At 40.3% G+C, this 17,434-nt stretch overlaps 1 protein-coding gene across 1 annotated transcript in view; it reads right to left on the bottom strand.

The window, feature by feature from the left end:
• Positions 1-17,434, bottom strand: part of si:ch211-158d24.2 — an 81,676-nt gene that overhangs the window by 20,995 nt on the left and 43,247 nt on the right. The window contains exons 3-4 of the mRNA XM_684205.11: positions 13,197-13,336; positions 5,649-5,798 (exon numbers count right to left, since the gene is read on the bottom strand). Of these exons, the coding sequence (XP_689297.6) occupies positions 5,649-5,798; positions 13,197-13,336 (290 nt within the window). The remainder of the gene's footprint in view (positions 1-5,648; positions 5,799-13,196; positions 13,337-17,434) is intronic.

Here is a 17,434-nt window from a genome sequence, read left to right as displayed (position 1 = left end):
AGCGAGTCGATGTTTGGAGGACCTATAAAACTGGGCTGGGATCATGTAGAGAATGTTGAAGCTGCGCTGCAACTGTGATTTCATATGGATGCACTCCTGCGCAGACGTGCTAACTTATTAAAAATAGTTATAAAGAATAGTTTCCCAAGTCGTTTAAGAATCATTGCAAGTCCATAATGTGTTTCTGTTAGTTGTAATACTACATCTCCCTAAAATGTTTAGAATAAAAACTAAAAATCTAATTTGCCTGGTGTTTTTTATTCATAACTGTGGAAGAATACCTTCTGTGCATATTTAGATCTGATAGTTGATATAAATAATAAGCTTTGCTGAAATTGATGTTAATAGTAGCCTGCTTTGGTAAATTTACATCAAAGCATACTAACTCAGGGGTCACTAATCTCGGTCCTGGAGGCCCGGTGTCCCTACAGGGTTTAGCTTCAACTTGCTTCAACACACCTGCCTGGATGTTTTAAGTATGCATAGTAAGACCTTGATTAGCTGTTCAGGTGTGTTTGATTAGGGTTGGAGCTAAGATCTGCAGGACACCGGCCATCTAGGAACAACTTTGATGACCCCTGTACTAACTGCTTTTTAGGGGATGGGTGACTCTGTCAAGGTGTACAACTTGTACTTAGAAATATTTGACAACGTCGTCACTGTCAACGCAAACAAACTGGAAAATTGCTTTTGGTTTATTTGTGTTGATTTCAAGTGACGTAACAGGTGCAGGTGTCGATTGTAAATGACATCACTTGCATAGGAAACGTGGGTGCCTGAGCGTGCAAGCCCGAGAGTGCAAGCCTTAAAGGGCCATGAAACCCCCTCTTTTCAGCAAGGTGTTTTCACACCTCTACTTTGGAAAAAGTCAGAAAAGTGGGCTTGTCCAGCTCTGTTTAGGGGGGAGTGTCGGAGGAACTAAATTGGGATGGTGTGGGAGTGTCTATTTGGGCATGCACGAGTTTCAGAGTCAAAATACACACACACACACACACACACACACACACACACACACACACACACACACACACACACACACACACACAGAGGAGAAAGTGATGGTGTTTAGCCTTCATGGACATCTGTAGTCGAATTATTTGCCAAATTCTTAAATGGTGGACTTTAACTACAGTTTGGCTCTTTCATTCAGGGAATTCATTCATGCCCCTCGCGAAAAACGAGATATTTGATTTGAGGAACTGCTCTAAGCGTGTATTTTTCATGCAATGTTTGATACCGCATGGCGAATGAGAGAAAAAAAGCCCTCAGCATTTCCCGGAAACTTAGATGCACTCGGCAGGTATTGTCAGAAAGCCGCGTGTGTTATTCCGGTCACTAAATGCGGTGAAAACCCTACACGAGGTTAAAGTTTGGTTGTGGTGCTAACATGTTTACACGGTGCAATAGTTAACTTAGTTCGATACGAACAAACTGAATAAACAAAGAGCACTGGTCGCTCACTTACCAAATCTGTAGAGACAGAACAATCACCAGCAACTAGAGCCGCGTCTTTATTAAGAGGAGACTACAAGCGAATCCAGATCTCAGCGTTTGCAGATGAGAACAGCTCTCAGGTAAACAATGTTCCTCCTTAGACACGTAAGTTATTGTTGTCGAGCGTCGCGTACACTGTTAATCCACACATGACTCCAGCTGAGCTCTCACAGAGAGAAAAGGAAAACGAAACTTAACTGCAGCAAACTATAAAAGCAACACTTCACGCTTGTTTTGCCAATACAACGTGGTGTGTCTGTCATCTAAACACTGTGACAGTAATGAATATTAATGAAGTTGCACAATAGAGCGCGCTAATTGGTTTGAACCAAGCCTTACTCATGCATTAATGCATCACACTGTAGGACGTAATAAGACACACTCTGGCACAGACGTCCAGTCTGCACGCTGGAATACAGGCTATTATGTCATGGCCGTGACGCAGCTTCAAAAATTAGTTTCAAACCGGAAGTACGAATTTGCTTGAAATAACGCAAAAACAACCAATTTACACTTTTTAGTGAAATATAGGTGTCCTAATAGTGTTTTTATCAGTGTGGGACACATTTACGACTGTCAACAGCTCAAAAAATGTGTTTTGGTGTTTCGTGACCCTTTAAGATGCAAGTGCAACTCTGCAGCCAGACCCTTCTCCATCAACAATTTCTGAATTAAAAGTAATAATGCCTTTATCCATAACAGATGAGAGGTGCAGCTGCAGGCCTGAAAACACACACACACACACACACACACACGATAACAGTAATCACTGCTTTTCTGCTTCACCTCCCTCATTTACCACTCGCTTTCCCGTATAAGATAACAAACTAAAGTAACACTTCACATCTACATATCTACAGTATTTGTTTGCTATGTATTAAGCAGCCTACTGTACAATGTGAGGATCATTATCAGTGTAAATATAATGACCCACTGACTTTACATTATGCCTTACATATTTGACCTATAAACATATCAACAACATGGAGTACACTTATATAAGAGTTCTGAACTTTCAGTGCCCCCTCTCTGTCTCTCTCTCTCTATCTATCTCGCTCATTGACTTTCCTCCTGAGGCTCTACTGACCATAAATGTAAAGTGACAACCAAATCCACATCACGTTCACTGTTGCTGTGCAATCGCATCCAATGGAAAGGAAGCTGCGATGAAAACAAAGTCCATGATTGGCTCTTTGGTAGCATCAAATGTTTTTGCTATGACCAAGATTTAAACCTAGATTGCTCATAAATTCATTGAGAAATGAACAATCTGCACCTTCTCACTGACCCTCACCCATTTATCCTAATGCAGGCATAAGTCACGGGTTACTTGCAACAACAATCAAGTCACTTACATAATGAACCTATATTCCTTCACCTTGTATCTTGCTCTCTCATTGGTTGTAAGTCTGTGACTCCTCCCCCTGAATTTCATTTTGGCTTTAAAGAAATAGTTTACCCAACAATAAAAATGAATTACCTCATAATTTAATCACCCTCAAATCATTCGGTGTATATGACTTTCTTCTGTCAGACGAACACATTTTTGGACTAGTTTGGCATTTTATCCTGGCTCTTTTATCCATGCTATATAATGTATTGGATAGTGGTCCTTTTTTTAAGCTTACACAAGTGCATAAATCTATCGTAAAAAAACCCTTACACTGCCAGGGGGTTAACTTCACTCTTGAACTTCTAATTGCTTTGTATCTTGGCTCTCATTGGCTGTAGGTCAATGACACCTCCCCTGAACTTCTCTGAGTGTGCATTTATGATGTGTGTGTGTGTGTGTGTGTGTGTGTGTGTGTGTGTGTGTGTGTGTGTGTGTGTGTGTGTGTTTAAGTTGCTTTAGAAATGTAAATGTAAAAGCCTGCAACCATTAGCCAAAAAACAAACAAAAAAAAAAACAGTGACTGCTAATGTTAATACTGCCCCAAATGGAGTGGTACAGTATGGTGCGGTACTATATAACTCATATCATTACACAAAATAAACTGCACTGTGTAACGAGCTGAAAGCGGTCACTTAATGTCCACATGGGGGCGGTGTATTTATAAAACGTCTCTCAATCGTAAGAAAAGGATAAAAAAGGAAGTGTTTGTTCACCGGGTTCAGAGCATGCGGAGCTTCGTCCAGGAGCTCAGGCAAAGATGGCTCGGGCTGAAATGAAGTCGTCTGGCTGAGAGACAATGTGTTTGTTTGGTTAACCTCTGTAATCTTCGGACTGGTGAGCTGATCTAACTTTAATTTGTGACTAAAAAAGACGATGATGCAGTGTACGTCTATGGCACTACGGCAACTTAACTATTTCACTCCATGTATGGTTTATGACGGGATGAGCAAAAGCGTGCTCTCGCAAACAAACACATTGTCTCTCAGCCCGACGACTTCATTTCAGACCGAGCCATCATTGCCTGAGCTCCTGGACGAAGCTCCGCATGCTCTGAACCTGGTGAACAAACACTTCCTTCTTTTACCCTTTTCCTACGATTGAGAGACGTTTTTAAAATACACCGCCCCCATGTGGACATTAAGTGACCGCTTTCAGCTCGTCACAACTGAAAATATTAATAACCATTTTTAATGATTGAACACCAATAATAATTGGTAATAGTTGTGCAGCAAATCAGCTAATTATAAGGATTTCTGAAGACTCGTTTGACACTGAAGACTAAAATAATGATGCTGAAATTTAACATTTTATAGTTTAAACCAGTGGTCACCAAACTTGTTTCTGGAGGGCCGGTGTCCTGCAGATTTGAGCTCCAACCCTAATTAAACACACCCAAACAAGCTAATCAAGGTCTTAAGCCTGGTTTATACTTCTGCTTCAAGTGACCGGCGTAACTCACGGCGCAGGCAACGCGCGCAGCTGTGCATTTATACTTCTTTGGCTGTCTCTGTTGGTCTGCATTAACACTTCTGAAATGCTAGTTGGCAGTGAGGTGTAAATGTTCCTCTGTGTCGAGTTTCTTCGCTTCTGTTTTGCGTTTCCTGAACACTTCCTGGTTGTACAAGTGACTCAAATTCGCTCATTTTGAGGCAGGAACCGGCGGACGTGCAACAGCTTTAACTATGAGGTAAACACAAAACAAAACTTTCCATCCGAAGCTCCTTCACGGGACTCCACACTTGTAAACAATCGCTACATTGGGTTCGCGCCATTCGCGCGGCTCTCGGTCCCGCCCAGACTCGTCAGCGCTACCAAGCCGACCAATCACAGAGCTTGCGCTACGCTTTGTTGCGACATGTAGTTACATTTTTTGAGAGGTGCACGTCAGTGACGGCGACGGCCACGGCGAAGGGCTATGCGTCAGCGCCGTAGCATACGCCGGTGTTTGACGCAGAAGTATAAATCAGCCTTAACTAGGTATAATTGAAACACCCAGGCAGGTTTGTTGAAGCAAGTTGAAGCTAAACCCTGCAGGGATACCGGCCCTCCAGGACCGAGATTGGTGACCCCTGGTTTAAACCATTTCTTATAGAAAATGGCCATTTTAAAGTGTCATATTTACCAATAATATTATTGCACCATATCAAATGAAAACATTTAAATAAATAATATGTTGTTTGTATTAAAGAAAAAATACAGTTATCACTGAAACAACTTGTACAGAAAAAAGTCATTATTAATAAACAAATTACTGAAAATAAGCTACTGAAAATCAGATATTGCTTTTTGGTTCAACAGAAGCATTTAAAATGGCAAACTTATGAAACTGGCTTGGACAAAATTGAAGGGTTTCATTCATTCATTCATTTTCTTGTCGGCTTAGTCCCTTTATTAACCTGGGGTCACCACAGCGGAATAAACCGCCAAATTATCCAGCATGTCTCTGGGAATGAAGGGTACCAGAAATATCAAAAACAGCCCTATTGAACAAAAATATACAACATACAAAACAACAACAAAACATGTTCCTAGATTTAACCAAAGTATTTCAGTCCTCTTGACAATGATCCATCCATGCACATTGTTAAAAAAAAAAACTAAGTTTGTTCTCGCATCTTTCAACAAAACCAAACTTTCCATTCCTTGAGTTTTTTTTTTGTTTTCTATCTGCATAATTTGCAGAGCCTTTCAGGACGTGCTGTACTGAAGCCAGGATCTGAACCCTGAACCCTGTCAGTGTGTCAGAGAGCATCAGACTCACCAAGATGGCAGATGCCGCTGGAGGTCTCAGAGGAGCATGGACACGGCAGACAGACGTCCGCTGACCCTTCGCCACCACGCCGATAAAAACTGGGCAGACACTCCTCACAGTTGTGACCCTGAGTGTTGTCCTGACAGTCCAAACAGATACCTGAGGGAGAGAAAAACAATAAACTGAGTAACTGATCATTAGCTCTATAGTGCAGACCAAAAAATGAGACACCCGGCTTACTGCGAGTCTTATGTAAATTATTATGTAAGGGAAGGACTAGTTTAGCGTGCAAGACTTCAAAAGCTGCTTCTGAAACATAGAACTCTGGCTTTTGAGAGACGAGCCTATTATTAGGGTTTGACTGTGTTCTTAAAATGTGTACACTTAAATGTGCATGAAGTAATTGCCTGGTTTTAAATGGGAGCCTCGGGAAGACTATACCCCCATAGCAAAATTTCTCTGGCCCAGATCTGGCCCACACCATCAGCATTTGCTTGGCCCACATGCCGCAGTGAATTACGGTACATGACTGGACCAAGTCTGGCTTCTATACAAGAGACAAACATGGACCATATCTCATATCTGGGCCACGTCTCATTCAAGTTAATAAACCATAACTGGGCCTGAACTGGGCCAGATATGTTGGTGTGTCATGGCTGCTATGCTTTTTATAAACCCATGAAGCATTTTGCTTTATGGTTGTGCTTTTTCTTGAAGTGACCTGATTGGTAGAATTTTTTCTTTACTCAAAAATAAGTTAAATGCATTTTAAAAGTGGGTCAAAATAGGCCAAACTGACATGGCCCACATATATTTTAACATCTGGGCCAAATACTACATTTGATATATGGCCCAAGTCTTGAGTGCCGCCTGTAAGACGGTGCCACCTCACCCAAACCTGGGCCATGTTTCGCCCACATGCCAGTACCGGACGAATGCCTGCTGTGCCAGCTTTATGCCAAGTCTGCCCCAGAACTCTTTGCTACCTTCAAACATTGCTATACTGTACATCGCCTAAGTTTTCAGAGCACTGTGGATATACTAGGTCTGTGGAGTAGAGCTCAAATTCTTTGCCCGAACATGAAGAAACCTGACGAGTTCATGTGAGTTCAGGCTTAATTTCCTTAATTTTAGATGGTGTGGGGCAGGCTCGGGCTTTCGCTCCGGCATGCACGGTAAATGAACAGTCATGTGATGCATTTCAATTAGCATAAGAAAGAGATCAAATCATTTGTTACAACATTAAAACCCATCCCTGCAAAGGTAAAACAAATGATGACAAAAAGAGCGAATTTTGTGGAGTGAGAAAAAGTAGAGCAAGCTGACAGGGAATATGATGATATCACTCTTTACATTAAAACCACTGTCATGGAAAATGAAATGGATGTTCTTGGCTGGTGGAAGATAAACAAACAATCTTGATAAATTAACCAGATCAGTGGTACTATGCATCCCAGCCAGTAGCAGCAGCAGTGAAAAGGTGTTTGGTGCTGCTGGATGCACCATTAGTCAGCGCAGGACTGTGCTAAAGCCATCTACAGTGAATTCAATAATGTTCCTCCACTAAAACACGTTTACATAGCCTAATCTTTGTGAGTAAAGGATTTTCAGATTATAACTAAATATTAATTAAATCAAAAATGCATAATGTAGTCAGAGTATATAAGCTATGCAATATAATAATATAATAATGTATAATGTATAACAGCTTATATGAGTATATAATGTTAGCATTATTCTTTTAATATTCAGTTTTACCGTCACCTTAAAGCGAGATTGTGAAAAGAAGTGGCAAAACAAATCCCGCAGAGCCTTTATCTTAATTTCATAACTGCCAAATACCATCATAGTTTAGAATTTATTTTTACTCAATTTGTTAAGAGAGACTTATTTTCATTGGTGTGTTGGCCAATGTTTCAAGGCTAAGTGTATATACATAACTTAGACATATTTAGAGTGCTGGGATGTTACAATGTTACAGAGGAATCATTTTATTTCTTTGTTCTAACTTCTAAGTGGCCATACATTTGTTATGAATCAATTATTTTAAAACACACATAAGCAACTCATTCTTAAAAAAAGGCAAAAGAGCTGTGTGCTTGTGCACATTTGAATAATGCCGGGCTGTAAATGGGTCTGGGCTTTTAAAAAGCTGTCAATCAAAATGTACTTGTCGGGCTTGGGCCGAATTCTGTCGGGCTCAAGCACTATCGGGCCAACAGTATATTTATGGCCCGATTACAGCTCTACCGTTGAGGGATATATACCAGTACAACATAAAGTTCCTTCATTCATTTATTTTGCTTCGGCTTTATTCATCAGGGTTTGCCACATCGGATTGAAGCGCCAACTCACCAAGCATATGTTTTTACAGCGGACGTCCTAGAGCCCTGCCTTTGAGCCCGAGCCCAGGCTCAACTTTTTTATGCCCCTAGGGCGGGGTATCAGGCCCATTTTTACATCATAGCTATAGCACGCATATCAGTCTTCAGATGGATATCAATGTCACTTAAAAAACGAAAACAAACAAAATAAAAACCTCCAAACATGGTGGTGGATGAGGAGATTCCCCCCCATTGTGTAAAGCGCTTAGAGTGCCCAGAAAAGCGCTATATAAATGTAAGGAATTATTATTATTATTATTATTATTATTATTATTATTATTATTATTATTATTATTATTTCTCTAAATTATTCTGATAAAAAAAAAAAAAAACGAAAAAAAAAACTTTCTATTGAATACAAATCTGGTCTATTTTAATAGCTGTAACAGTATAACTGTTTGCTGGAAAAAAAGACGGGCTTCAGATTGGAATCGGACAAAAATTTTGATAAGCTGTAGGACAAGGGCAGGGCTCCAGGCTGTGCGTCTTGGGCCAGGGCCGAGCTAGGGCTTAGATTTGTGCAAGGCTCTAGGATGCCCTTCCAACTGTAAACCAGTACTGGGAAACATCCATCACACTCATATACACATGCTATGGCCAAGTAAGTTTATTCAGTTCACCTATACCGCATGTATTTGGAGCGTGGGGGAAACCCAGAGGAAACCCACACAAACTCAAAAATGCCAACTGACCCAGCTGAAACCACTCAAACCAGTGCTAACAACTGAGCCACCGTGTTGCCCACAACATGAAGTTTTACTCTTAAAAAAAAATAAACCTGTCTGTTAATTTAAGTATTATTAAGATACAACTTTAGTTGTATTACTAATCGTCTAGATACGTTACTTCATGTAAACGTTTAACATTCTGAGTGAAAAGTTGTCTCAGTATGTGATTTAAGGGGTTTGGTAATTCCATGTTATTATCTGTTGTTAGTTTTTCTAAATATCCTTTCTTTTCTGTTTTTTCAAGACTTAAAAAGTATGCGCTAGTCATTTTGTTTTTGACAGACCTTTCAATTAAAAATGGAACCACCTGCTACAGCTGCAGATACTCACAAACTTACAATAAATGTATGTGCCACTGTACAACAATTAATATTTCTACAGTACTATGAGGGTGGGGGTAGGGATGCATGTGAATAAAATACAATTTAATGGATAGTTTAATAAATATTATGAAAAATACTCTGTATAATTACTGTTTTATAGGGGAAGACGTTGGGTGGCACTGTGGCTCAGTGATTAGCACTGTCACCACACAGCAAGAAGGTCACTGGTTTAAGCCCCGACTGGGACAGGAGGTATTTCTGTGTGGAGTTTGCATGTTCTCCCCGTGTTGGCGTGGGTTTCCTCAGGGTGCTCCGGTTTCCCCCACAAGTCCAAATACATGCGCTATAGGTGACTTGGTTAAGCTAAATTACATCAGTGTTTATGGAAGATTTCCAGTACTGAGTTGCAGCTGGAAAGGCATCCGCTGAGTAAAACATATGCTGGATATGACAGTGAAGTTGGCGGTTCATTCCACTGTGGTGAGCCCTGATGAATAAAGGGATTAAACCAATATAAAAAATAGAAATGTCAATTTCTCAAAATGTACAGTAATACAAAATAATACTAAAATGATACAAATAAGCGTCTGCTAAATGACTAAATGTAAATGTAAATAACCCTTTTTATTAATAAATTTTAAAATAAATGATCATTCGAATATTAAATGTTGTGTCATAAGATTTTTCTTATTCATCAGAGATTTCTTCTATGGAATAATCATGTTCACTTTTTATAAACAAATTCCCTTTTTTAAACTTCAATGGTTGTTTTAATTACACAAATTTTTTTTTTTTTTTTCGGCCTCAGCTTTAGCACATCTCAGGCTTTCATGAACAGTAACAAATAGCAAACTGACTGGCGAAAGACCAAAAGCCTTTGTGTAATAAGCACACTATTCTTCAGGCATCATGAGTTATGGCTGCGCGTCTGCATGTGTCTATGTGTGTGTGGTATTATGCTGCAGGGTGGCTGTGAGTCTATGAACTGTAAGCAGTCTCCGGAGATGCTGATTGGGTTTTATGACTGAGAAGGGCTGTAAATCTGACTGTGGCTCTCTGCATCGGGGAGAGGTTACCAGCTACCATCTGCACACACAAACACACACACACACACGTGCCGCGCATACACAGTGGAGAGAGGAGAAAGAGAGAAGACAGATGGGTTCCTAGAGACATGCGAACACATGCATTTCAACAAGCAGTTGACAAACACGCCTATGACATCAGTAGACTGAGGCCCCAGCGAAATGATTTAAGACAAACACGCCTTCACTTCTCATATGTCAGCAGGTTTGCTTAACAAATTAACACACAGACACGCACACACATATGCACATGAACCAGCAAGAGCATTGTGTTGGAAGGGTTTTTTTTTTGGTCCTGATTCAAAATTGAGGTTAATTAAGCCCAGGTTGCCTAGGATACTGTGAGAAAGAAAGAGAGAGAAGTGTGGAGGATGCTGTGATGAATCGCTGAAGTGACTCGATCTCAAATCTGTATAGATATCATCTTAACTTCCACTCTAGACATTTAGGTTAAATTATTTTCGAGACACATTCATTCATTCATTCATTTTTCTTTGGCTTAGTCCCTTTATTAATTAGGGGTCGCCACAGCGGAATAAACTGCCAACTTATCCAGCATTTGTTTTACCTAGTCCTAGATGATGCCCTTCCAGTTGCAACCCAGTACTGGGATACACACTCATTCACACATACTTGTATTCAATTCGCCTACACCACATGTCTTTGGACTGTGGGGGAAACCGGAGCACCCGAAGGAAACCAATGTGAACATGGGGAGAACATGCAAACTCCACACAAAAACGCCAACTGACCCAGCCAAGGCTCAAAGCAGTGACCTTCTTTCTGTGAGGCGACAGTGCTCACCACTGAGCCACCGTGTTGCCTTGTTCCAGACACCTCACTCACCAAAATTTGACTTTGGACAAAGGGTCAACTAAACAGTTATGATGCCAGTTAACCCTCCTGTTATCTTTTCAGAATTCTGTATACACCATTTGTCCTTTGGCACAAAAAGAACCAGCCCACGAAACACAAATGTGTTAAAATGACATCTTTTAGATATTTTTTTTGGACATTTAGACGTTGAAATGACATCCCCTAAGGGTGCAGAATGAAAGTTTTTATGACGTCCTTTTTGGAACTAAACTTAACTAAATCATTAAATCTCTCAAAATCTCAGCAGAGGATCAATAAACAAGTCAGCAGCATTAATAGCCTCACTCACTACTAACCTGCTTGACTTTATTACTGTCAGATGTCTTCAAATGTCCCCCATCACATTTATTAAGAATGAAATGCTTTAATTGTTTTATTGAAAAAAAAAATTTCAAACTTTAAAAACGCCTCAATAATTGGGACTAAGAACTTTGTTAGACATCTGACAGTAATAAAGTCAAACAGAAAAATTATAAGTGAAATTGCTGATGCTGTTTTTAGCAGTGTTTATTGATATTGGGGGAGTCAGATTTGTCTGTGGAACAAACAAATGTTCTGTATGACTCATTGAGTGAATGATTGATTTGTGCATGCGCACATTTGAGCAAGTGGAGCTCGCGTGCTACCTTGGAGTGGTTTATTTCGCGCAGAATGCACACGTGTGGCCTCAAACCATATTGATATGACTGATATTGGATAATACAGCATCGCGTTAGAGAATCATATCGATATATCCCCAGAACCCGATATACCGCCCAGCCCTACTTCAGCCGTGGTGTCCTCCTTCAGATTGTCGTTTTGAACTGCATAACGTCATTGCCCTTCAGCGTGCAAAAGTAATTAAGTAAGTAATTAGAAACAATCTTTCTGTTCATGCATACTAGGCCACATTGGTCTTTCAGAAAGAAGTTAAGGCTGATCTATGCCTGTGTCCGAAAGCTTAGGGAGCTGACTTGTTGCTTCGCTGCCGTATCAGACATTGACTCTTCAGGCAGCATTTCTGCATAAAGTCACCTCATAAAACTAATTTCAGACTTCTAAGGCCGCGTAATGATTTAATCATGTACAATTTAATAGAGAGAGCTTTGGTAATAACTAAGGGAATATTTGCTAACTACAATACAATACAATTCTACAATACAATACAAAACTCTTTGTACATTGAAAAAAAAAAAGACTTGATGTACACTTTCACAAATAGAGAGGAGGATTAATATTGAATGCCATCATGCAAACACACCGCCATGCATAAATCACATGTACAAACAATAGTCAACTGCGCAAGCTCATGCTTATTGCAAAAAGACAAAGACAAAAGATGGCAAAATTTGAGCGAAAGACAAGACGAAAGGAAAGTCAGGGCTCTGTCACCAATCCAAGAATAAACCAGACAGAAGTGACAGAACCCTGTAAATATACAGTAAATACAATATAAATATCTATTCATTTTAATTGTAAAAGCAACTGATTAAATTTCAGCTTTCCTTCTTTCCACTGTGACCATTCCCTTTTCTAACTTATGATTTTTTTTTACTATGACAAATGCTTTAAACCAGGGATCACCAATCTTGGTCCTGCAGGGTTTAGCTCCAACTTGCTTCAACAAACCTGCCCTGGTGTTTCAAGTATACCTAGTATACCCTAAGACCCTGATTAGCTTGTTCAGGTGTGTTTGATTTTTGTTGGAGTTTGGTGTTTTCCCAAGTTTGGTGACCCTTGCTTAAAACCAGGGATGTCCAAGCTCGGTCCTGGAGGGCCAGTGTCCTGCATAGCTTAGCTTTAACTTGCTTCAACACACCTGCCTGGAAGTTTCTAGTATACCTAGAAAGAGCTTGATTTGCTGGTTCAGGTGTGTTTAATTGGGGTTGGAACTGAAATATGTATGACACCGGCCCTCCAGGACCGAGTTTGGACACCCCTGCTTTAAACTATAAGATCATATGTTATCAAATATTATCACATGGCTTTAAGTGAGTGTTTATTTTCATTTAGTGAGAGTTTCTGCAGAGTGTCCAACATTGATAAACATCATAATTGTACTTGACACTGACTAGATCAGTAGCCACTGTTGACTATTCCTTCTGCCTCTACTATCAAGATTTCCATGCCAAAATAGGGGGTTCAAGAGATTTAAATGATGATAAAGGTGGACTGGACTGACCTGACTGAGGATGGCAGTAGGTAGAGTGGTTGTTGCATTGGCACGGTTGGCATCCTGTGCTGCTGAAGTGAAAGAATCCAGGGTGGCAGTCATCACACTTGGGCCCATAGACACCCATCTTGCACGTACACATACCTGAACTGCAAGAGAAAAAAAAACACAAGCATGGATACAAGACTAAATCTCTACTCGACAAGTAGATGAAGGTGATCTCAACATTGGGTTCAATTGCCTGGCTCGCACCCATGTTCGGTTGACTCCTTCCCCTGGCCTGTCGGACAGTGTGGTTCATGGTTCTGAACTTACATTTGCATTATCAGATTGACAGCTTTTGCTAGGTAAAGCTAATGCAGAAGAAGATTCAAAACAGCTGGATACTGCTGCTTGGGTGCATTAAGTTTAAAAACTTTGTTTTGTAGTCAAAGTAGCAACACTAAGTGACAAATGCACCTATTTGTCAAGAATGCTATGTAAAAGTTCAAATCAATGAGAAAAGAGTATGGTTTCTGAAATTGAGAAGAAAATGATATGTATTCTCTCAGTTTGCAGTGCACCGGTTACATGTGTCAGAAAAGCGAGCAATTAAAAGCATAAATAAACAGTTTGACCAATTAATATGTGATCAATAGCAGCTCATTCAATCATTTATTTTCTTTTCAGCTTAGTCTGGGGTCGCCACAGCAGAATAAACCGCCAACTTATTCAGCATATGTTCCACGCAGCGTATGCCCTTCTAGCTGCAACCCATCATTGGGAAACATCCATACACACTCATTCACACACATACACTATGGACAATTTAGCTTACCCAATTCACCTATACCCCATGTCTTTGGACTTGTGTGAGGAAACCGTAGCCCCTGGAGGAAACCTGCACAAACACGGGGAGAACATGCAAACTCCACACAGTAACACCCACTGACCTAGCCAGGGCTCGAACCAGTGACCTTCTTGCTGTGAGGCGACAGTGCTAACCACTTAGCCACCGTGCCACTCAACGTCTACCCCTACCCCAATCATAAACCCACCCAGTAATGTAAAAGTTCCACTCACCCTGCTTAAAGAGGGATTCAAACCAGCCTCTCTTAAATAGGAGACAGGCATGCTAATAAAGAGCATGAAGTCCACAACATTTAGGATCAGAGCTCACAATAACTAGCTTCCATTTGACTTGGAACAAAAGTTCAAGCTCACAACATAAAGTACTCTTAATGCATTCAGTCACTGGGGCATTCTATCACACACATTTACGCTAGCATGTGGCTTGCCCTAGAAACCAAACAATCCTGGTTTAAAAAGCAGTCATGCAGACTTTGAAGCAGTCTAGACCTTTCATTTTTAATTCCACCATTTCTGCATGTGGGTACACATGAGGGACGTGTGGCCCAGACCACATTTTAAAACCATCTGCTGCTTCAGACAGGATTCCAGGAATCCCTCTGTCTCTCCTCACACGCTAATTGTGTTTAACCTCAATGTGCTTGTAAATTTGTTAACCCAAACAAAATGACAGTAGTCTGACTACTGAAACCACAGTGGCTTTTTAAATTGATACATATAGTAGGAAATCACATCAGAATGTAGAACCATAATCACACAACCACTAATCCATCAATATCACAGCTATAAATTTGCTAGGGTGTTCAAACCGATTGTATCTAGGAATCTTTAAAATAATTACAGTGTTCTGGGTAGCTTTAAGTATTTATGTAGTTGCTATCTTTTTCTTTTTAAAGATTGATCCCTGCAAAAAACCGAGTTAAAGATGAGTCTCTGCATTGATCCGGTCTGAGCACATGCCTGGTGACCTACTTGGACCTGCACCTTCTCCACAAAGAACGCTCATTGTTCTCAAGCCTCCAATGTCCTTTTCCATGGAGAACGCTTATCGTTCTCAGACCTCCAATATCCTTTTCCACGAAAAACAGTCATAATTTTCAAGCCTCCAATGTCCTTCTGCATAAAGAACGCTCATCGTTCTCAGGCTTTCAATGTCCTTCTCCACAATAAACACTCATCGTTCTCAAGCCTCCAACGTCCTTCTTCAAAAAGAACGCTAATCGTTCTCAGGCCTCCAATGTCCTTCTCCATGAAGATTGCTCATCATTCTCAGGCCTCCAATGTCCTTCTCTACAAAGAACACTCATTGTTCTCAAGCCTCCAATGTCCTTCTCCAAAATAAACACTCATCATTCTCAGGCCTCCAATGTCCTTCTGCATGAAGAAAGCTCATCGTTCTCGGGCATCCAATGTCCTTCTCTATAAAGAATGCTCATCATTCTCAAGCCTGTGATGTCCGACTGCAAGACATTTGGCCAGAGGAGAACAGGTTGCCCTGGCTGAACCTTGTTTCTCTCAAGGTTTGTTCTTCACTTTTTTTGGTTTCAGCTAATGAAGGTGCACTGTGCATTGGTGGAGTTGGTCTTCAGTGGATGTTCCTTTAAGAGTGACATTTGCAATAAACTGATCTGAATTAAACTGAACTTCAACGGTGAGGTTTATAATAAACTGGACTGAATCGGTTTTAATTAAACTAGAACGTCTATTCTACCACTTACCACACACTACAACCCTACCTGCCTGAATTTCTGAAATGTTCAAAATTTGTAAATATTGTTTTTATTCACCTTTCTTCGTCAATGTTAAGCTGTTGACCAGAATTGAGCAACTATTTTTTTTATGTGCTTCTGACAGTTCCCAGCAGGCACTCAATGTCATAAGACATTAATATTAGGTTAGATTTAGGTCACCAGAGTCTAAGGACAATGTTATTTTGACGTCCAATAACAACGTGAAATGACGTTAATATTTTGTTGATTTTAGGTTGTGTTGGAAGGTGACCAATATCCAACGTCGAGCCAACATCTTAAACCAACATCATATTGGCTTCAAAAACATTTATTTATCAATATAGCAACCAAAATCCAACATCTGATAGACGTCATATTAATAACGTCCACACAACGTCAAGCTGTAACATCATTAGACGTAGATATTTTGTTATTTTTAGGTTGCATCGGAAAGTGACCAAAATGCAACGTTTGTTCGACGTTTGACAATGACGTTGGCCTGACGTTGGGTTTTGAAGTCAGCCCGATTTTAATTTTGAAACAAAATGCAACGTTCCATGATGTTGGGGTACAACGTCAATCTGATGTCATGTTGACGTCCTGTGCCAGCTTGATTACTACACCAAGAGAATCTTCAATTGAGATCAACAGGGATTCTAACAGACTGAATTCAAATAGCTCCCACCCAAGATCTCCTGGGTTCAAATCCCAAACATACATACAGTATATGCACAAGCAATGGTGGTGTAAGCCTACTAATGACCCCTTCTGCAAAACACTCTTTCCTTTTGTTATTTTGCTGATTATTATGTCGTTTAATGGATGTTTTAGCCCTCCTCACTCTTTTAAAACAGTAAATAGTAGACTCCCCACATACATAAACACTCCTCTATATCCCAACAGTCACACACAGTCACACCCCAGGGCTGTTGCATCAGGTCTGGGGTGAAGGTTGGGGTGAGGAGGGGCTCCTTTTATGGGTTGTGTGATTGGTTCATGTGAGTGAGTGGAACGAGTGATAGATGAGAAAGGGGAGGACAATGACACCCGTGGGACAAGTTAAAAGCGCTCAGCCATGCTGACAGGATCCCAGTGCAGGGGACCCCAGAAAAACAACAACATCAGCGATAAAAGAGCCGACGGTCAGACTAAAGGAGAAAGAGGAGATCTCAAAGGAAGAAAGAGGGGAAAATAAAGCGTCAAGGCTTTTTTTTTTTCTAGGCACATAGTTTGATTTCTAACATGAATATAAATTACATATGAGCTGTAGTTTGTGAGAATCTCATAAAACTATTAATATCTCTGTCAAAATATACAAACTTTAAGAAAATAATACACTGCAAAAATAGTCTTGAGTTTTTGTCTTGTTTCTAGTCTGAATATTAATAAATTCTTAAAGGGCACCTATTTTACCCCTTTTTCAAGATTTAAGATAAGTCTTTTGTGTCTCCAGAATGTGTCTGTAAAGTTTCAGCTCAAACACCAATCAGATATTTTATTATACCTTTCAGAATATGGAAATGTACTGCTCTGAACACATTGTAGCTGTTTTTGTTGCCTGTGCCTTTGATGCTAGTTCTCCCCGCCCACCATTCCCACGTGCCTGTCAGTTTGTCTCCATCTCCGTCTCCGTTAGATAAACAGCACAGTGACAGACATGAAGGATGC

This window comes from Danio rerio, chromosome 8, assembly GCF_049306965.1.
Source record: "Danio rerio strain Tuebingen ecotype United States chromosome 8, GRCz12tu, whole genome shotgun sequence".
Taxonomy (NCBI): domain Eukaryota; kingdom Metazoa; phylum Chordata; class Actinopteri; order Cypriniformes; family Danionidae; genus Danio; species Danio rerio.
This window is presented reverse-complemented; position numbering and strand designations above follow the sequence as displayed.